Source organism: Chiroxiphia lanceolata, chromosome 4 (genome assembly GCF_009829145.1).
Source record: "Chiroxiphia lanceolata isolate bChiLan1 chromosome 4, bChiLan1.pri, whole genome shotgun sequence".
In the NCBI taxonomy this organism is placed as follows: domain Eukaryota; kingdom Metazoa; phylum Chordata; class Aves; order Passeriformes; family Pipridae; genus Chiroxiphia; species Chiroxiphia lanceolata.
In genome coordinates this window covers 9,136,680-9,159,207 of record NC_045640.1, presented here as the reverse complement: position 1 = coordinate 9,159,207, position 22,528 = coordinate 9,136,680, and the positions used below count along the sequence as shown (strand labels likewise).

At 43.0% G+C, this 22,528-nt stretch overlaps 1 protein-coding gene across 3 annotated transcripts; it reads right to left on the bottom strand.

The window, feature by feature from the left end:
* Positions 1–5,745: 5,745 nt before the first annotated feature.
* On the bottom strand, positions 5,746–19,445 carry LOC116786169 (neuropeptide-like protein C4orf48 homolog). 3 transcript variants are annotated; one of them, XM_032686549.1, is made up of 4 exons: positions 19,338–19,445; positions 19,004–19,161; positions 11,889–11,977; positions 5,746–8,074 (listed from the first exon to the last, which is right to left on the bottom strand). In XM_032686549.1, the coding sequence occupies exons 2-4, from the start codon at positions 19,134–19,136 to the stop codon at positions 8,009–8,011; spliced, it is 288 nt and encodes a 95-aa protein (XP_032542440.1). In that variant the 5' UTR covers positions 19,137–19,161; positions 19,338–19,445; the 3' UTR covers positions 5,746–8,008. The 3 variants fall into 3 exon arrangements, with proteins under 3 accessions (XP_032542440.1, XP_032542442.1, XP_032542441.1); XM_032686551.1 differs by having other exon boundaries at positions 19,004–19,152; positions 19,338–19,433; XM_032686550.1 differs by lacking the exon at positions 19,338–19,445 and adding an exon at positions 19,274–19,294.
* Between the last annotated feature and the right edge of the window lie 3,083 nt (positions 19,446–22,528).

Sequence of the window (22,528 nt, the reverse complement as noted above, 5' to 3'; positions counted from 1 at the left end):
TCACCCTCCCAGCCTCCGGGTGCCAGAGCACTTTGTCAGAGGGTTGTTCTCCACAGAAATAGTCAGTCACCCAGGCAGTAGGAGCTGGATGCTTTCTCCAGGCTGGCAGTGACTGGGAGAAGTATATGGCCCTCCAACTGTTTGCCAGTCTCAGCCTGAAAACCTCACACTGGCTGATTCCAAACTGAATTTGATGATAAAGTTCCTGGTATGATGTACATGAGCTATCAGGTGACCTTAAATGAATAAACCACAGGTCTAAGTGACAATTGATTATAGCAGAATGTTCTAAGTGAGGGCAAAACAGCTGAAACTTTACCCTATTTCCAAACTTTATGAGTAGTGTATGGAGAACGAATGGATGTTGGACTGCTTTTGGTGTTGAAGAATGCTGAGACCAGCCTGACCCAATAATCCCAAAGTTAAACATTCTGAGAATATGAAGAACAATGTTTCCCAACAGAAACTGGCACCAGTGAGGATGTGGCACACAAAGGTCCTGATAAAGGAACCAACAAATGATAATTTATCTAAAGCTGCTGAGCTAACAGCTGGTGAGCTGATGCAGCTGGCCTAGCAACATCTGACTGATAGTGTACTATACTAGAAGCTGCAACTACCTACCTTGTGTAGTAAATAATTCTGATTAGGGTCTTTTGGTCTAACGATTTTCATTATAATCATCCATAGAATAAATAATTTATTATATTCACATAAATATATTTGATTTGCCACCCTTAATCCCATGGGACAAAGTGGGACAAAGATTCAGTTGCATCTATATCACCCTTTAAACATAGACCATTGACTCGGTCTGGGTTTAAGATTGGATCCAGTCACATCTAGACTCCTCTCTGAGAAGCAGTTTAGAAAGCAAGGGGGTCCTTTCTGCACCTCGTGACTCAACAGGAGGGTTTCTCTGATAAACTTTGTCCAAAGCTTCCATTCTGCTCTCAGCACTGATCTTGAGGAGGCAATACAGAAAACTTGCTCACATGCCACCTGCAATGAAAATTTTAAATGGGTATGGTGTAAATCAGACCTCAGGTCAGCCTTTTGCTACCCATTTAGTTTTTCTTTTTTTCTCCACTGTTGCATGTTGGTACTTGCTGTGAGAGAGCTAGCCAAGGTCCAACACTTACTAAATCCATTGAGGGAACTCATCTACATCCAGATCCCGATCATCTCAAGAAATTTTTAAACGAGACTAACCCAAACTACATCACAATAAAGTCGGTTTTTTTCAGTTATATAGCTCTATGTATGGGAAATAGTCAATTATTAGCAATGAAGAAGGTTTTAAATTTTGCCACTTCTCCTTGGCTTTTGTTGTGGGGGTTTTTTGCACAACAGTGAAGTATTCTGCAGTCCCTAAAATTCATTCTTCAGAATTATTTCACAAATTCAAAATCACAATTATTCGATGTGTTATTGGGCATGGAGTACTTTTCCGTTGAAGGTAATACACAACAGTCTGTTTAGATACAGAAGGTCTTTGAACAGAAAATTATAACCCTCTCCTTTGTTCTCCTTTGTGAATATTCACAGAATAACCTTGGTATTTCCTTGCTGTTGCACATCTTGGTATTGAATCTTCCTAATGTGTTCCTTTGGGAAAGGAAATATAAGAAGCATAGTTCAGGTAGATGCATTAGAAATGTGGACCAGAATTTGAAATAAAGTTTTTCATTAGTTTCCAAGTAGGAAAATAAGTGATTTTATAAAATGGCATAAATATATAACACTTCTTTATTTCCTGTATAATTATCCAAATGTTAGCTAAACAGGCAATAATTAGATAGTAATTTTTTCTATCTTTGATATTAGAAGGCATACTAGACTATAGAGTACACAGAGCTATGATTCTACTGATTTCACCTTAAAACAATTGTAACTCGAGGATTTTTCTATTTTCATACTTAAATTACATGTTTGCTTTTAATACATCCCCAAGTGAGACACAGTGGTCCGAATTTTTCTTATGAAAAGAGCATTTCCCCATTGATGAAATTGGACAACAGAGATGGCAGAGGAAACATGGCCTGTACCTCAAAGCACAGGAGTGGCAAAACCGTATCAAGGCTTGAGAATTTCTGCTCTCCAAATTCCTCTTCAGGCTATACTGTACTTAACTGCTACTGCTGAGCTTTACATGCTTTACAGTCTGCTATACATTCAACTCCCACGCACACCTTAAGTAGAGAAATAGAGGCACAGTTTCTTAAGCAATTAAAAAGAAAAGGAATTAAACATCAGGGAAAATGGACTTGTTATCATTATCATGTCTCTGGAAAAAAAAATAGTGTAGATCCACATTTTTACCTCACCTTTTTCATTGATTTATATGGAATGAAATCTGATGTAAAGACAATCCGTCCTCCTGAGATTTGTCATTCTGTCCCCATCTATAATGTACAGACCAGTAAAACCAACTGTTAGAAAAATCAGATATATTCAGTAATCAGTGCTACAGGCACCATCTATCTTTAGTACCTTAATGCTTTTAAGATGATGAAATACCTTCTGCACCACTGTCAAAAGGCTAGGCTTCTGTTTGCTATTTCATATGGTCAGTACTTAAGCTATGGGTAATATTTAATCTTGAGCTCGTGATCATCTTGAGAAGCAAAATTTATAGGATCAAATTTGTTCAGCAATCAGTCCCCTGTTCTGCATTTCTAGGGATATGGCACGGGGACTTCGCTGTCTCCAGGAAAACCTTCTACAGCATGGTAAGGGAACTGCAGGCAATCTGAAAGGCAGTTATTTTAGACACACAGATTAAACACAGATTTAACACTACTGTGTTAGTGCAAAACAGGCCTGGGTCACCTCTTGTGGTTTCCAGTGAGGTGATGAAGATTCCCATGTGGGCATATAAGGGTAGAATTTGGGCCAGTGTTGCTGAAACAGTTCTGATAATGATTTCAGCATGAATAGAAACACGAAACAGAGTCCAAAGTATGCATTGAGACAAGCCAGGCTGAATAAAAGGTCCATCATTTACTGGAGTCTTCTCTGCAAAGAGCTACTGCCTGGAAAACATGATGGATGTAGTGAACTGGAGCTTTAATAGTGGGCATTTATGAACATATCAGTGTTAATTCTTCTTTATCTGCAAGGGACAGCTCAGGGATGGAGCAAGTGAGAGAGGTTTGAGGCAAGTGGGCTCCTGTGAAGTCTACCATGTGCTCCAGTCTCCTCAAGGTGATGACAATGATTAACTGATTTTCTAACAGCCACCTTGTGTTTTTCATTCCTTCCCTCTGGAGTTCAGGAAGTTAGTAACTTCAACTTATTTCTAGCCACATGCATAGAAAACATAAAATGAGCATATAAGCTTGTCCCCCTTGGACCAAAGGCCCTTCCAGCGTGGGATCCTTCTCCAGCAATCAACAAATTATCATGAGCATATTGGGGAAAATTCCTTCCTTTGCCTATGTGGAGACTCTGAGTGCATGTTCTGAACAGAGCCCCAAGGACTGTTCAAGGCAGAACCTGAATCAGACACTGGAAAATCACGGTGACTTTTCAGCAGTTTAGCAGACAGGCCCATCCTCCTTCACCCATTGTAGTCTGAAATTATTTATTTAAAATGCTAAATGGAGCAGAAATCAGACTAAATATTTTATACATATATTCATATTATACATACACATATATATTTGCAATTTATATTAGTTTTCCACTTTTATTTAATTTTTGCTGCCAAGAACACTCTTTAAGTGAGGGCTGCCTTTCTCCTTAGCTAGTAAAAGCACCTACAAATTAATTTCCCCTTAATTTTCAAATCAGCAAGTACCAGTTTGTACAAGATGTTTCTGGCTCTTCCATATCTTCTTTGGGAATAAGCTCAGCACAAAGCCCTCCCTGAGACTTTCCAGCTTCTGCACAGCTTTAGCTGGGGAACACAGGGATTATTCAAAACCAGCTCTTCCATCTGCATTTCATTGTACATCTCTCAAAAGCAGGTTCTTTTACACCAGTGCACACAGTATCTCTGTGCTCCCCTTTTCAAATCCTGTCTCTGGTACTGCTATGCTGGCTTTGTCTGCAGCACTACCCTCATTCAGAGTGATTGCAGCCTCTGCTCACCACACACAGCACATAAATCCTTAGGCTGCAGCTCTGGAATCTCGGTCAGGAGCACTGATTTGCCAGGAACTCAACCAGGCTGCAGAAGGAAGGTGTCACTTTTTCCTTCCACGCTTGCTCCCCTTCTCTCTCACTCACTGAGCTGTGGCCAGGGAAGGACTAAGAAGAACATTGTTTCAGGCAAGGGGGTCTCTGTCTGCCAGGAGAGGTAAAGGTAAACTTTCTGCCTTGTACTGGTTCCAAAGAGAAAACATCCCTTATGCTTCTCTGCCTCACGAAAGGCACAACAGCCTCAGAACCTTCCTACTCTTAAATTACCTCTGAACTAAACTGGGTTTCCTGTCGGTCTCCTTCAGCTCAGCAAGTGCTTCCTCTCTTCAGGGTGAGATCTGTCTGCTGGCAGCAAACAGCCACCATCAGCCCCCTCCACTAGACCCACTGCTACAGGAGGAGCTCTTATCTCTGGGTACCAGCCTAGGGCAGGTGAAGAAGAGGGCACAGAAACTACATGGTCACCCTTAAAGGAACTACCTACACACTTTGTAACTATTGCTCAGGAAACAAGGAATGCATATTGGATGATTAGATCATCCAGGAGTTACCTACAGACTAGTTCTGAGTACAAAGACGTAACTGGCTTTTAAATATGAGATTTCCATCTAGAAAGGGTATTCCATGGGAATTTAAGAGTATTCCACACAGTCCATTCACTAACTAGATTCAGGTAGCAATAATATTACTGGTTTTTGATGTTACCTATCAGGATTTTTCATTGCTAGCAAGATGAACTCTGTCCCCATTTTTCAGAATGAAATCCAGCAATGTCTTCAGAGAGTTATCCTGAGACTCAGCTCAAAATTACTAACTTGGAATACACACAGAATTACACTTAAGGCACTGGCTCAGGTATGAGAAGCTCTGGAGATGTGGGAATCATTACCAGGATTTCTCCATCACCTTGCCTACCCAGGGATAGCACCATGTTAACGGTTATAGTGATTATACCATTTCTCTTACAGGGAGGACTTGGTCGTGCATTTTACAGGTTACCACCTACACTCCACCTTGTGTACAAATGCCACTTGCCCAGGTCTATCAGCAGCAGCAGCGCTGCACCAAAAGAAAAGAAGACACAGCTTGGTTTCAAAAGGTCATGAGAACTGCCTTGGCTCCACAGCAGAAAAGTGCTGGAACTGATGTGTGGGAAAAGAGAATTTCTGCTTTAAGGTCTCCTGCAATTAAATCCTTTTGCAAAATACACAGTTTCTTCTAGTAAGTGGAGATTTAAGGGGTTTCTGAATTTAAATTAACTTCATGAGCAACAATAAATTGAAACTATCTAGCTCCATTTTTTTCTTCATGCTATCTGGAAATTATAAGGAGCCTTACCACAATCATCAAGTACAGAGTATGGGGTCCTTAAAGAAGCTCACAAAAATCATGGCAGTACTTTTAATTTCAAATAAGACTGAGTTTGATTTTATACTTTGGAAAATACATTACTAAATTTAGCCCAAATACAAGATCTCTTTATTTTTGTATTCAAAATAGCATTTTTTTCACTGTGGATTTTCCACCTAATTAAAACCCAGATATTTATTATTGCATAAGCACTCTAATTTTTTTTAATCAGTAACAAAGCACACCAAATACTATAATGCATCTTGCCCTTTTATTGTATTGTATTATAGACAAAGAGGAGTACATACAGAATAATCACTGCCATCACAACCATAAAGTTGCAGCATCACTCTGATCCCTTGGAAGTCTGAGAACATCCACTTGACATTCTTTCCACCTTTGTATTGTAACAAGCTGTATATATGAAAACTCAGCAGTGAACAACTGTTTTTCTAAATAAAAACACAGACAGAAACCCCAGTGCTTGTTAAGAGGACTTTGCAAGATTCTTTAGGGTACCAGCAGAATAAACATGCAGAACAGCAATACCGAACCACAGACACGCTGCCCCCAAAAAAGTTGAGCTGTGATGAAAAATTCACAGGTTCAGTGCTGGAACTCCATCTCCTGCAAAAAGCCAACTCAAAAGCTGTGCGTTACTTTAGTTCAAATCTAAGTGGGAGAAAAGTAACTAAGGTTGATATTTTGCAAAAAAAAAAAAAAAAAAAAAGTGTTAAACCTATTGTTTTATTTGTACAGTAAAATATGGTCTATGACAAGAACCTCTATTGCTTCCCATCAGTCAGTGACCAGTGCCACAGTGGAGTGCAATGCCACCAGAAGAGATGTGTTGCTGTGTCATGCTGCTTGTCTTGTACACAGTCCAGGTGCTGATGATCTATAAAAGGCTTTGCTAGAATACTACAAAGGACAAAGCAAATTTCCTCTTTGAAATGTAGGCGCAAGGAAGCTGAAAACCACATGCCTTTCAAACAACTTTGGCAAATTATATTGTAATACACTCCCTTGTGTTATTGAGTATGACTGCATACAAAATAATAAATTTTCAGTGGGTCACAGTTCCCTATTTCCCTGTGCCTAATGTTGTAGATAAAACAGGAGAGAAGCAGTTTGGAAAAATGCAGCAGATAGCTTCCATCCTAACTTGCTGATCAGGTTGAGAGCAAAAAATCAAAAATATCAGCCACTCATGAGAAGACAGACATACTAATAAGAATTAGTAAAATGACTTCGAAAACCATTCTTGTTGTGTTCGTATAAAAGTTTCTAGCCTGTACATTGATGCTCAAGCAGATACATAAATCTTTACTTTGGGTCTGTTATATTAAGCCCTATCAAAAATCTATTATTGTCAACAAGAACTTTCTGCTTGGCCATTTCCTGCTCTCCTCCACAAAACAAAGGAAAAAAGGAAAACAATGAAAAAGGATTTGCTATTCTTTTTTAAAGAGTAACAAGGCGCAATCTTGTCATCTACTACTACTACTACTACACTACTTAAATTATTTTGTTCTGTCTTGTCTCACACTGACTTCAGCAGGAATATTAATAGCATCAGCACTGGAACCCACCGTGATGGAGTGCAGAGTCCATGCAAGAGCTACGGAGCATTTTGGTGGAATTTGAATATTTCCCAAAATACAGTTTGCAAGAGACTCCTGGGCAGGCAGGCGTTGTGTTACACTCTCTGCCAAAACTCTCTGTAGAGGCCAGTTTGAGTGGTTCAATCCAGCATGTGATTTGCTTAATGAAAGACACTTCTCCAGAAGATTTTGGCAGACGTAATCAGTTCAGTTGCCAGGCAGTATTCATGTGATTACAAATGTTACTGATCATATTATATACTTAATAAATCTCTCCAAAAAGATCACAGCTACTGTGTGGCTCTGAAGAAATTAAAATTGTGAGACAGATTACTGTGTTTGCCATGCACTGGACTATTGATGTGATCGGGAACACATCCCTTCCTTGGACTGCCAAGCAGTCACTGACAACTATTAATTTCTATATAAAGCCAAGTCTGACTGTTTGTAAATGTTTAACTATGCACCGTGGCAAAGTAGCTTCCTTTTCATGTTATTCTTCCATAAATACATTAAAGAACTCGACTCCACCGACTTTCACAGGTCTATGGCAATCCACATGAGCCAAGGGGTTGGCCTGAGAGTCCAAGGAAAATTTTTGGCTTGAAATACCAGAAAAGCAGGATGCTATCCTTGCATAAAACCCACAAGCGAGACTTTGGCACTGTTTCCTCTGTTGACGTTTCAGCAGATGCAATATCACATACAGTAATGATAAACCACATCAAAGCAAAATTGATTTAACTGAGCTATACCTATGATTTGATAAAAATGATTTGATAAACTGTTTTGATAAAAATGGTTTTCCTTATGGTGGGGCACAACTTGCACTCTGTATCTTCCTGTAATTTATTGAACAGCATTTTAAAAATGAATAAATGTCCACTGGCCAAATCCCAGTGCTCATTTCAGTGTATTGCATGAAAGCAATCACACAGGCCTCTCTTTTCCGCTCTCAGGAGGAGGGTCTCTGTCTGAAAAAAAAACCAAAAAACCATGAAATCAAAGAACTGAATATATCACTTTAAAAGCGTATATAATTGATTAGATCTAATCCCTCCACACAGCTGTACCCAAGGTGCTTTGCTGAGTGAAAAATCATAGTTTTTAGTGCTGGTTTTCATCCAGAAAAAATGATGAAATAAGTGTATTCAGAACTGAGATGCAGGGAAGCTATTTTTATAGTTTGAATGTTTTCATTTTCACAGTTAACTTCTAGGGAGTAGGCTGTCAAAATTATTAAAGTGTCCCTTATAAATGCTGAGAAAAATTCCACCTTCGACTGCACTGCTCTTAATTCCGTCGTGGTGATTGATGGCTTCCTGTTGACGATGCCTTCAATACTGTGTAATTTAATTGCACCAGATAGCATGTGCTGAGGTGCCAGTTGTGCTCTCAGTTACACTGCTGTTTCTCTAGAATAACTGTGAGTTCAATCCAGCTGTCAGTCTAACCTTGTTGTCTGAAATCCCTAATCTTTCAGGGCAGATCTAGGCTTGGGTATGTGGTTCCTATTTCAACCTGAGTTAATTTACTGACAATTGCCTTATTACTAACTCCATTTGGAGCCATGCCCCCAGAACTCCATCAAAAGCTTGAAAACTATTCTCTATGTACATAATTTAAAATAACTTGCTGTAATTGGAACACCTTAGTGGAAAAGCATCTCCAAGCTTTTTTTCTCTGAATCCAGGGGAAAAATTAATTTCAGATCTTCAAAGGTATTTAAGTATCATTTATTTAATTGTGATCAAATAAGTATTTTGTGGGTCCTAGTCTCACTTTTCTGAGATAAAAAGAATGGATTTCTCAAAGGGCACCATCATTTCAGAAGCTGAGTTTCTTGTGAGGCTCAAAATTGTTGGTGCAAGCAACTGACGTCAGCAAGCGCAATTGTGACTGAAGAGAACCTTCCTCCTGAGCATATCTTGTGGTTTTCACCGTGTGGTCTGCGGTCCCTTAAGCAGTTTGCAGACTGACTTTGAAGAGTTTCTTGAGGGGAAAAGAAAAAAATGTAGTGGGCTTGAATTCACTGTGAATGGGTTTCCCATCTGCACTGCAAAAACCCATTAAAGGTTGAAAATCACTTGTGAACAAATTATCTCAAAGCTCTTGAAACAACAAGGTTTTCAGCCTGCTCGTGTTTCTCTGACCAGATACTTCCTGATAAATTAGACATAGCAAAGGGTTAATTAAGAAAGAGAGTTTCCAGAGGAGTTGCTGGGCACTCCTACAAGGGTCCTGCTCCACCAAGTTTTGCCTTGCTTGCCTAGCAGTGCCCCCTCTCTACTACTCACTTCTTGTTCTCAGACTGCAAACCTGTGCAGGGAGAGGCTGTTTCAGAACTTCTTTCCTTTTCCTCCACAGCCCTCTATCCTTTTCAACTCAAACTTTTGACATCCACCTTTGCATTAAAGAGGACTTGTTCAGGTTCCTTGTCTGCTTTCACTTATCGGCTTAGCGCCATGGCAGGCGTTTTTAAACACTGCTCCCTGCTCCTACAGTGGAATCTTGGATGAGTGAATGCTCTCATTGTTGGGAGCCCAAGAGAAATCATAGAATCATCTTAACATCAAACAGGCTTATTGGATTTCACAGTAATGCCTACAAGCTGTCAGTGCTACCACAAACCCTGCCTGAGTGTCACTCAGGACTATTTACAGGCAGGAAGAGCAGCTCTGGAAGCACACAATTGTCAACTGAAAGAACTGTAAAAGAGAAGCATCAATTACAAAAATTAATTGTGGCCTTGATGGCATTGGCAGAGGAATCATATGCAGGAGCAGTCCTGCATTGGGCTTGCCCTTGTAACAACAATTTCCAAGACTGAGGAGTAATTGAGTGAAGATATTTGTGTGCAAAACTTGAGAAATTGTAGTTGGTCATCATGAGCCAAGCACTTGTAATGGAGTAAGGATATGGAGGCTCTACCTTTCAGAGAATAGAAGGTCACAGGGTACCATCTGTAGGGCCTTGAATGCTGTATTTCATTTAATGCTGCATCATTCAGTAATTTGTATTTAACTAAAGCATCTCTTCCAGAAAGCCCTCCAGAGTCTCAATCCAAAGGCTGGAAAAGGTGTACAGTAATATACCCTCTCTTTACTAGTAGTACTAAACTCTGACAGTTGTCAAAGGGTGGGTGATATTACAAACTACTGGTTATGTTTGTTTTGGTCATGCACTGTTCTTATGTCCCTTGTTCTGTAATACTGGGAGCTACCTGAATTAGTGCCTTGGTATGTCAGGCCTGTCCAGCTCCTCACAGAAAGAGAAGCTTATCTTGTGGTGCTCTGGGATCAGCTTCTCCCTTTATATTCTGCTTCACTTCTTACAAGACAGTGCTGCTCTCTGATGGACTGTATTCTTACTCCACTGTCCAGAAAGAATAGACCTCATAGACACATCTGAATATCTCTGTAAGTGGGATTAAGGAACTGTGCTGCCTCTATTAAATTCAAAAACATCTTTAACTTCCCATATAAAGTGTGCTGACTGTATAAGAACCAGCACAGCTGCAACCGCACCTGGCCTTGACATGTCATGTGCAGATACAAAACATTTCAGCTGAACCTAATCCAAACAGGTGGAACTCTGCTATGCACCAGAACAGCCCAGCACAGCTGCTGGAGGTAAAGGCCCTCTACTGGCACTTTACCACTTAAGGGTTATTTATTACACTAGTGCATGGGAAACTTTTGTAATGTAACCCACACTCGGAACTCTGTCCTAATCAGTTGGCTATTGATAGCCCAAGAAAGCTACAGTCACTCCAGCCTTAATGTGTAGGGCCCAACATGATTGCCCAAGGTCACAGGAAACCAGAGGCAAAGCAACATAATTGCCCTTCTGTGTTATGGTTTGAGACGATTTAAATCCCTTTGATTGGCTCTGCTGTGACTGACAACTGGAGCTGAGTGTGATTTTAGAGGAGCAAGGGGCCCTTCTCACCTCTCAACAGAGATGGCCTTGCTCAAAGGCACTGGGCAGGCTCCTAAAGAAACTGGGAGATGTAGCTTTGAACTGGTTTCACTCACCACAAGTTGCCTTGAGGTCATGGAGCTGTTAGGGGAGGAGAGGTAGGACAAGACATGCAAGAAGGGACTTTATTAGAGGTGAGAGACCTCCTGCCTCTTGCAATCTTCAGATAGCACGAGAGCCACTGTAGTAACTCCCAGCCCAGGCATTTTGTGCATATTTATGAACTCACATATGTATGAATTGCTAAAATCAGGGCATTTTACACACCCTCATTTTGTTCATTGAGACCTGCAGCACAAGACTGACATGTGAAGTGGCAGAATGCCCTGTGTGCTAACACAAACACCTGAGAAAATGTGCTTCCCCCTTTTTCACGGAGTATCGATCCATGAGAAAGAGGTACATGTGCTTCCCTTTCCTCTGCCAGCCCTGCCAGCCACCTTCTCACTCTCCTGTTCACTTTCTGCTCCTGCCCAGTGAATAGTCAGTCCACAGCTCAAAAGCAATGTTGCGAGGCAAAGAGTAAATTCTTGTTCTTCTCTCCTTCATACATCCTCTTTCCTTCTCTATTTGGTGCAGGGACTGTCTGAGGTAATTCTTTAGCCTGTTATGCAAGAAGTCAGACTCAGACTAGATCACTGTTAATGAACCGCTGAAGACTGTGAAAAATAATCTGTGCTTGGTATAAACCTATTTGCTGAGATGGGAGTGAGTCAGCAGAGATGTCATGTCTGCTGTACACAGACAGGCAAACCTGGCCGCTGGGAGATAAAGGCTAAGTGAAAGCACTTCTGCAGGAACACATACCCGTGTGTCTAGGTTATACGCCGTCTTCTTTAGATCCTGCAACGCCCTCTGCATGAACTCGAACGCATGGCAATCAACACAGGGACGGCCTGGGAAAGGAGACAGAAGAAGACATCACTGCCACAGCATGAAATTTGGAGTGTAGCAGTACAGAGGTGAATTGTAATGCCAGGAGAAACCCCATTTTACCAGGCAGCTACACCTGCATGTGTGCTAAGTCAGGGCTGCCTCTGGACAGGGCTGTATATCTCCCTGTGCAAATGTGGAAGGATCAGCAAAACCCACAAAGAGTTCTTTGCTGTTTGTGCTTCTCTGAACATAGCCCAGATTTGACTCTGCCTGCTGCTTCAGCCTCCCCTTAAAACTGAAATCCTTAACCCTTCTCCAGACATGAGTTAATTCTCAACTGATACACTGAAAATAGCAGTTTGCAATGGTTCAGGAACCAGACAGACAGGTCTGTTTTTACAGGAGCTCTTACAGAGCAGCTTGGCAAGGGACAGTGCCAGTTCTGTATTTGCTTCCTTTCACCTGCTGCTGTATTTTTTTCTCTGCCAGGAATGCAAAGCATCCCACTGGCTCTGCAGCTGGTGCCAGTGTGTGTGTGCACAGAGGGGCAGGGCAGAGAAAAGGCAGAGAAGAGGAGGAGGGGGGGACTTGACAGCAAGTAAAATGGCTCACTTTTGAACCTGGGCATTTCTACTCTGCCAGGATTCACCCTGCACTGATCTCTGATTGTTTGGTCACAGAGTTAACGAAGTGTGCATTTTCAGAAGAAGAAATTGCTGATGTTGGAGTAGATGCAGGGAGAACGGGGAAAGAGGACATTTTACCCTGATCACAGAGCCTCCACGCTGGGGGGAGTGCTGAAATCCTTGTCCACATGCAGCCACTTGTGCTGCTCCACCAAAGCAAAGAGGGTGCAAAGCTGCTGCTGAGGTAGCTGGGGAGCTGCCTGGAGCCAGGGACCTGCTGTGCAGCACTGCAGCACCCCACCTGTGCCTGGCAGCCTGCTGCCAGCACTGACTCCTTAGTTGTACCTGATGGAAGGGAGCAGCCAAAGTGCTTCTCAGTCCTCAGCAAAGCTCTTAGAAGCTTTGATCTATTCAGGAGGTGTTTCTCTCCTACCCATCCTCCTCCATCTCCCTTGACATCTCAGGAAAACCTGGAAATCAAGCTAGAGATTTAATTCCAGGGGTGGGAGGAAATGCAAAGTCCCCACCTCTATAAGAACAGCATCATTCAAAAAGACTCTCTCTCTTCAGGCTTGAGAGGAGTAGTGACAAGATGGCTTTGAGCACATTTTAAAGATACTCAACCCCCTCCTGTTTTCAGTATTTCAGTAATTTAATTGTTTTCACTTCAGATCATGGAGCAGAGCCCTTAGAAAGAATCTACATCCTCAGACTGCTGTTTGCAAATCCATCATTATTGGATCGATGTCATGACCTGCTCCCTCCCCTCGCTGTGGTCTTGTCAGAAACACCCTGCCCTGGCTCCACCTCGGGAAGGTGCTGCACACCCTGAAGTGCTTGTCACTTAAGTGTTCTCAGAATCAGAACCTGGCAGAGAAAAAACAAACTTCGTGTCATAAATTAATGTCTCCTGCTTCTGCAGTGTGGAGAAATCATTTTTGAGGAGAGCCATGAACTCCATAGTCAGTCACTGCCTGTCACCCAGGCCCTTGTGAGAGCCATGGCTGTGTGGGATCATTCACTGGTATTTATGACAGCCAAGTGCTCCCATGTAGACAGGGAGGTACTAGTGGAATGGCACAGCCCTGCAAAGTGGTTATTTTACTTCTGCCAGCCCTGTGAAAGCAGCTGCCCTGGCATCAAAGCAGATTGTGCAGAAGGGTGGTGGCAGTGAGGACACCTGCCTTGCAGCTCGGGGTGTCCTGAACCAGCACCTGCAAAGCTCCTAATACGGCACTGCTCTCTGAAGTCACAGTGCAGCTGCAGCCAGTTTCACCACATAACAAGATATTCACTCTTTAATGTAGTTTCCTGGGCTGTCCTCAATGGTGGAGGTCCTTCTCCAGGCACTGTTGTCTCTGGATCAGGTCAGGATCCCTGCCAGTTGGGAGCCAGCAGCCCTTCAGAGCCCATGCGATTCCTCCAACCAGTGATATCCCAGGGTGGGAGACATCATTCTGAATTCCAGAGTTGCAGAGAGGATTCACTGAAGCAGCACCACTGGCAGATGAGAGGACAGCTGTATCTGGGAGTGGGGGACATGCAGCAGGGAAGGTGGGTGGCTGTGAACTCCTCCACTGGTGAGCCCTGCAGAGCACCATCTGTTCAGTGCTTGCGGACTGAATAGGGCAGTGTTCATCTCCATCAAGCAGCTTCCACTAGCACAGAGCAACTTAAATGCAGTTCCCAAATCAAACACAGTCAATGCCCCACTACCTGGAAATTCTACAGCTACAGTCAGACTTCTAGCAGCAGAGCTGCCAAGTCCGGATTCTAAAAGTCCTGACTCTAACTGGGCTTTTATACTATTGTACGAGCCAGATGATCACAGTAGCCAATAGCAGATGCTTAGAATAAGTGTCTAGCAACGTTCTTCTAGCCTACCAAGGTGTCGGAGGATATCCTCTGTCTGGCTGGTGTTTCTACATCTGATAAGCCCTCCATGAATTTCTCTCACATTAATTTGCACTGTTGCTTCCTGAATCCACGTAAACTTTTGTCATCTGCAGCATCCTGTGGCAATGAGTTCCACAGCTGAGCTGTTCGGTGAGTGAACAAAATACCATTCCTGTCTGCTCTAAACTTGACATCTGCTGATTTCATTTCCTGCTCTGATTTTTGCAGTGGAAGAGATGGTTATTAAATATTCACCAATGCTGTCCCACTTACGACTTTGCTGCTCTCCATTGCTCCCTGCCTTGCTCTGCTTTCCAGACTGAAGAGCTGGGCTGCTAAGCTGGCCTGTCTAGCTGGACTTGACCTCTCTTCATGCCCACAATATTTTCAGCAAGGTGCCCATGGACATTTCCCCAACACAAATATGTCTAAGCATCTGTCTTCACAAACAAATCTAAATATGTGTTGTTGCCAATAGGAGCAATCCCACTCTGCTTTCTGTCCTTGGCTAGGTGGTCCCACAGTTCCACTTGCTGGCAGCATGAGTGACAAAGCAGCTCCTCAGTCAGCTGGATTGCTGATGTTTTTTGTTCTCCAGATCAGATCTTGAATGTCCAAGTTCTGGGGCCACAACAAGAAATGGTGCAAGGAGAGGCAGCCAGGTTATGGGGAGGAAAAGGGCAGAAGCAGCACAGGCTTCCACCAACTTAAAGCAATCATGAAACCAAACCTTAAGTCACATCGTAGCAAAGTACAGTAAAGTGCTATTAATTCCTTGCTGACAGCTGGGAACAGACTATCATTCATAGGGAGACTTAACAGGTTTGTGGATTAACATAATGAGAATTATCAAGAGTCAGCTATAATTCTTTAAATGGGTCCTGTCAGCATGAAGACTGTATGTGTCTTTGTGTGTTTGGGGAGAAATGGGGGAGGGGAGCTTAAAATATGTTCTCTTGGCTTCTCCTTGGTGAAAAACTGGAACTGAAAGCACTGTGTAAGTCTAATTTATTTTCCCTTGCATGCACATGGCATTTACTCTTTATATTTCATGCACCTTGGCTAATGAAAACAGACTGGCCAGCTACTGGTCTTCAAATTCCATATTTTAGTTTTCACAGTGGGTGATCTGGGCTATAAATGCAACAGAAGGTTGGGGAAATTACTTCATTTTTTTTTAAAGTGGACTGCAGTGAACTTTAAAGAAAATAATCCACTAGTATTAGTAACCCCACTTCATACTTGAACAGTCTTCTGCATATGCAGAGTGTTGTATATAAAGTATAAGGACACAATTAAACACTGCTAATTAGAATTATTCATAAAAAGCTGTGCCTGGCTCTGTGGCTGGCAGAAAGTATGCCAAGCAGAGAGCAGGGGAGGGTACCCCGAGCCAGATCTTGGTGCCACACACAGGACAGGATTGCTCTGCAGTGCTAAGAACAATTCTGACTCACTCTCATGCTTCTCTCCTGTGACTCCTGCACCTCCCACACTTGCATGGGAGCATTGCTGTCCCTCTCCTGCTCGTGGTGCTGCAGGAGGGACACACTCCTCCCACCAAGTGGGAGAGAGAGCCTGTGTGATCCACGTGGGATTATTCCTGCTAAAGGCACATTCTTAGTCCCATGTCACACACCTGAGAACAGAAAAAGCATCAAGTACTGCACTGCCCTGCCCTGCAGAAGGACACTTAGTATGGTCCATGTACATCATATATCCCTGTCAAGAATATGTACTAGAGCCCCCCTTCCTCTCCTGGGTCGCTCAGGGTCCCACAGCCACCAGGTTATCTGGGCTGACAGTATGGACTTCAGTGCCAGCAACAGGGAAGGTATGTGCATGTGCAGCAGAGGCAGTGCCCCCAAATGTCTCAGTGCTTAGGAGGATCAACTCCTTCATGAGAAGTAGCCAGTGGAGCTGACATCAAGCAGGAAAAGATGCAGAAATGTCTGTGTTAGATGACATCAAAGGTCTGCCTGGTCCAGTGTCCAGTCTCCCATGATGTACATCTCTTGTAGTACATTAACTATGAATAGGAGCATTCCCAAGCTTTGGGAGCAGTTGGCATGGGACAGCTCATTTCTGAGTAAGCTCTGTCTTCCAGATAGACAATTGGCCTCCTGTCATGGACACAAGTGTGCCAGGGTCCATCCTAGTAGGTTACTGGTACAGTCATGTCCCCATGCCAGGGGATATCCATGGGCACTGGTTATAGATGTGACCTTCATGGCCAGAAATGGGTGCCCATGAAAGAGCATAAGAACAGGGCAGGTCTGAAGGGATGTGTTCCCAAACACCCTGCCAGATCTCAGGAATATGCTAAGGCAGCTCCTGAACTAGAAGAACTGCGGCTCTATCCAACAGCCCTTTATAAGATTGTTGTTTTCTCAAATTTAACCAATCAGTTCTGCAATCTCGTGCAAACTTTTAGCATCTACAGCATCCTAAGGGAAGAGTTCCACAGGTTAACTATCAGGAAGAGCCCTGACTGGCAAAGGAAAGTACCTGGAGCACTTAGCAGCTGTGCAGCATTGTCTCAACAAGTGTCTGATTAGGAGCATCAGGAGTTCCTTGTTGTTTTAAACTCTGTCCCTGCAGCAGCCCAAAGTAATATACAGTTCACAGTTCATGATCATCTGAGAGTCTTCCTCCTGGCCTGGCCTCAAGCACAGATACTGTTATGCTTTTGTAGCAATGCTGACAGCCTCTGTTACTCAGGACAAGGCAGAGTGTCTCTGCAGAAACACTGACCACAGAAACACTCTGACCTGCCCTTCATTCCTCACTCTCACATGCAGGTGTAATGACAAGATAAGACAAGGAATCTTCCTCAAGGGCTGTTCAAGAAACTGTAGCCTGTCTGGAGGACGGTAAAAAGATGACTCATTGAGATTATAAGAATGATAGGGACACACTTTTTCACAGGGCCTCTTGTGATAGGACAAGAGGTAATGGTTTTAAACTAAAAGAGAGTCAACGTAAATTAGTTATAAGGAAGAAGTTTTTTACTAGGAGAGTGGTGAGGCACTGTCACAGGTTGCCCAGAGAGGTGGTAGATGCCCCATCTCAGGAAACATTCAAGGTCAGGTTCAACAGGACTCTGAGCAATCTGATCCAGTTGAAGGTGTCCCAGCTCGTGGCAGGGGGCTTGGACTAGATGACCTTTAAAGGTCCCCTTCCACCCAAACTGTTCTATAATTCTATGGTTCTATGAGACTTGGGTCAGAAACTCTGGCCAAGAGTGTTTTTCTATGGATAAAATGGGAGTTCTCACACAGAACAAGGAACCACTATTCACTTTTTCCCAAATGCGTTGACTTGCCTCTGCTAACACAGGCACACAAAGGGTGCATACAATTTATTTTTCAGGAATTTGAGGAGAAAAATTGGACTACTCATCACTAAACTTATAAAAATTAATGAATGCCTAGAAAACAGACACACAAAATAAAGATGAGGTCTGGTTTAGAAAAGACCGAAAACTGGCGCTAACAAAAAAAAAAAGAAGAAAGTGGAAAAAGAAGGGAATTCAACATGTAAGTCCTGTGGATACAAATACACATAGGTGTATCTAAAAACTAGTAACAGAACTAATGGAGAATAAAATGCCGTGACTAAATCAGGTCTTGTATTAAATATTTGGTAGTCATGTAAAAAGATAGCTGTGATACAATGTAAGCATGACTAAGAACTAGAGATTGGTTTGCATGCAATTATCTTTCTTTGCTTTTTTTTCCCCAGAGGATATTTTAAGTTTCTAATGAGTGTCTACTTCCCACTTGCTGTCACCAAAAACACCCTGAGAACATTGACTCCATCCCCTACTAACTTTGAACTGTTGCCTCATTTTGGAGCTGACAAAGTTTAGAGACTTACTCAAAATTGCAGAGGAAGTTAATATAGAGCTGTGATCCAAATTCAAGAGCTTCCAGCTCCATGGTGTGCTCCAGCTAGTCTGTCATATTTATTTATTTTTTAGGTTTGCAATGTTCAGAAATCCTGAAACCATGCTTTACAAATGCACTGTTTGTGTAAATGTCCCCTGTGTCAATCTGTAGTAGTTACAAGAAAGTTGACCTATTGTTCCAACCAAATACTACAGTAAGCAAAATGCAATGCCCTAGCAGAAATAAACACAAAGATATTCTTCTAACAATATCCAGACTAGCAAGGACGTCACACGTATTGTGGCAAATCTGGAAACAAAACTCTCAAGAAGCAGATCTAAAAGACCTGCAAACAAAGAGCTCTAACACAAGTCCCAGTAAAAATTATAGTATGCAGTTAGTATTTTTTCCTAAATAACTACTAATCCTTTGCTTGCTTGCTTGCTGTTTCTATAAGCCTTGTTTCCATGTGCTTTGCTGACATGGCACGAACTCATTGTTACTCCCTCCTTATTTAGGAAACGCAAAGTTCCCCCGGAGCTCAGTGTCTGTGTGGCTGCTGAGGGTGAAGTGAAGGAAGGAAAGCAGGACAGGGTGCGGCGGGAGGGCAGGAGTGTGCACGGCGGGTACCTACTTTCTGCAGGAATGACACTCCCGGAGTCCTGGCCAGCCCCCACAAGCCTCACGCTCAGCAGGCCGACCACCGAGAGGGACAGGATCGCCACACGCACCGCGCTCCAGGCAGACGGCAACGCCATTGCTCCCATCAATAATTCAAGCTGTCTTCCCTGCCTGAAACAAGGAGAAACACTGAAAAGCGGCAGTTTGCTCCCAGCACGCTCCTCACAAAGAAGTGGATGAGACATGACAAGGACAGACCCCATGCACGCACAAACACATGCACACACATCACTGCAGTGACATCCCACGGGTTTGCAATGCACCCCAAGGACCAGTCTGCCCAGTACCTGATCCTTCCCTTAGCCCGTGTGCCAGACTCTTGGAGCAGCTGTAGCAGGCAGGCGAGGCTCCAGCAGCCACTCTGAGCATGCGTCCCCTTAGCATCCCCCCCTTCCCTGATTAGGGTCATTGCCATGGAGATTTGCTATAGCAACACTGAAAAATTGGAGCTGCCAAGTGGAGGAGAAGATTTAAAGGGACCACAGTGTGGTGGATGGTCAGTGCTGTGCTCCTGCTCTGCCTCTGCTCCTCAAAGGCCATGCCCTCTCCTTGATGAAAACTGGCTGCTGCCACCCACGTAAAAGGGTCTTGGGCAATTTTTGTGTTTGTTGCTTTTATTCCTTAAGGGACTGTGCTGAAATATGGAGCTCCCATCCCTTGCTTTAGCTGTAACTCAAAGTGAGATTTCATTCTGGGAGGTTTCAAATGAGACAAAAACTCGCAAGTTTCTTGGAAAAATGAAGTTGCAGGGCCAGTTGATGGTGCCCTGCATGGTGGGGAAGAATCCACTATGGACTTCAAACTACACTGAAGAGGAAGCCTTCTGGACAACAGCAATCCTGGCACACGGACCAACAATGAATATGGATCCTGCACAGAATCATCAGTAACCATGATAACAGCCCAGCCAAAACCTATGCACTGCAAAATTTAGGAATGTTTGCTTCAAACTCAACTCTTGATCTGGAATTCTGCTAACAGGCTGTGTCCTGACAAAGCTTAAGCATGAGCCCTCCTGGATAGGGAATCTGTGTAAGGACCTGGCTGAAACCAAGTGTTCAGAAAGAGGAGGTGATACCTTTCAGAAAAGAGAAAAGAGATGCTCTAATACCTATCTGCTTGCCCCAGAGGGTGGTTAAATACTCATTTTGCAACGTATCTGTTCAATTTATGGCTTTGTCATTCTCTCATGGGAGGACATTCCATCTCCTCTCTCTGGGGAGTAGGGTCCAGCCTTCCTGGTCTGTACAGAATAACCAACCTGCCAGATTGTGGAGGTATCAGCCTTCCCAGACTGAGATAGAGTTTATCCCTGGCTTTCTTCAGCCCTGGGAGTGACACCACCAATGTACTCTCTTTCTATTTTACTTGTTCCTGTAGCTTCTTCAGAATTACTTCCTACAGCTCTCCCTTCAGTGCTTGTGCTTTTGGACCAGGTTAGTTTAAAAGTCATCTCCAAAGGACTTTCTGGCAAAGTGGAATTGCCTTGTGTATGCAAGAGAGGACTTAGCAGGGGGCAGCCAAGAGTTGTGGAAGCAATCCCTACAGGAAATGACACACTGCCAAATTTTCAGCCCACAGTGCAACTGAAACTCAAATTCCCTTGTGTGGAAGGTCCAAATGAAAGTCTCAGTCAATGGGGTCTTCATAAGGTGAGTCAGGGCACACATGAGCATCAAAATGTCTCCACTGGCTTTATAAGAAGCTGACACTCCCAATCCAAGCTCTGAAGCTGGATGCCTGAGGTGAGGTTGTGTGAGATGGCCCAGCTTTACATTGTTTGTCTCTTCACAGGCCTCAGATGCCCATTAAAGGAGCAGCTCCATAAGAGCCGGGATACAAACAAACAACATTGTACAGCTTGTCTGTACATCCATCTAGGGCTGGTCACACAGTCTATCCCTGATCTGCAGTTTTAAATAACACCAAATGGAAATTCTGGCACAAAATCCAAACTTTACACTTCCATTCACCCTGGCATAAGTGTTTCTTGCCCATACCCTCGTTTATGGTCCCATGGCTATAACATACTTTTCATACATGAACCTCAAGAAAAGGACAGAAAGGAATTGCCTACAGGTGCAATAACACCGTTTTTTCAAGGTATCAATATAGTATTTTCTAAAATTGTAACTATTTTTTGTAGTTGTTGTAATTGCTTGGTCTTTTCAGTAAGTAGGTAGAACAAGCAGAACAACCCACAGGGAAGTAAAGAAAGGAATTGGACATCTCAGGGAGGAAGGGCAACGACAGAAGTGAGCAGAGGAGTCACCCACTTAAACAACTGCAGAAAATATAAAAGGGGATCACAGAGAAGAACCTGGGAAAATTCAGGCTAAAGAGAAGATGAAGGTCCTGCAATATATCATTCCCAGGATGACCAGGACTGCACAAGAATTTCTACATGTGGTTTGGTGATATCTTGTCATTATGGTCTATATATCACAGCAAAGTTTTGCATAGTTGTCCATGCATTCAACAGAGCTCCTCTGTGAGAGGTTGGACTGTGTATTTCTTGGTTTCTGATTGCTCAACGCCCCACCATCCAGACTTAATCCTGTAATAGCACCACAGAAGGAGTCCTTGCTGAGTTGGACTGCTGCCATCCAGACTGTACAGCACCACTGAACCTGCTCCCACCTGTGACAGTGTGGGGGATCTGCAGTAGGACATTCTGTATCCACCACCTAATGGGATGCAACGTGTTATTTTGGTGTCACACACACTATGAAGCTTAAAATAATGTCCTTTTTTTAAATTTTTCAGTGCTGACATAAAACAGTCAGACATTGCACTTACAGATTCTGGCCAGTTTTTGTGCCACGGTCTTTAAGAAATGTGAAAAAAGATTCCCAACTCCTCCTGCTAACAGAACCGTGTGGTCCAAGGTGTGGTTCTCAATTCACAGGGAACGGGAGCCAGTCTGCATGGAAAAGTTCCAGAAATCTGCGTTATTCTCTCACCTCCAGCAAAGCTGTAGAAGGAAGAAGCATGAAAGCACTTGAATGACTTGCTTTGCTATTACATTCACTATTGCCAACCACCATGACTAAGGGATACCAGAACTAAATTTACTTTGGAGGATAAGAAAATTCCAAGAGATTCACAGAAGTCCATTTAGTGTCTGAAGAACATCACAGTGAATCCCAGAGGGCTGTTGAAAATATTTATAATTAATTTTCATTTTCTGCAGAGAATACACACCTAATAGTTGTTTGCTAACAAAAAAAGAGTTTCCTCCAAAATAATCAGAAACATCAGACATTTAAAGGGAAGAGGATTAGTGAGGATACATATCTGGTAGCTTCCTTGGAAAATCTCTTGTTGATGCCTAAGTGCTACAGGTATTAAAAGTTACAGCTTTGAAGTAGTAGAAGAAAATGTATCTATTGAGTTTAAATCACTAACATTAAAGGCCTGAGTTGAACATGTGTGCACAAAAGCAAGATGCTGGCAAAGGTTCTGATTTTAGAACTAA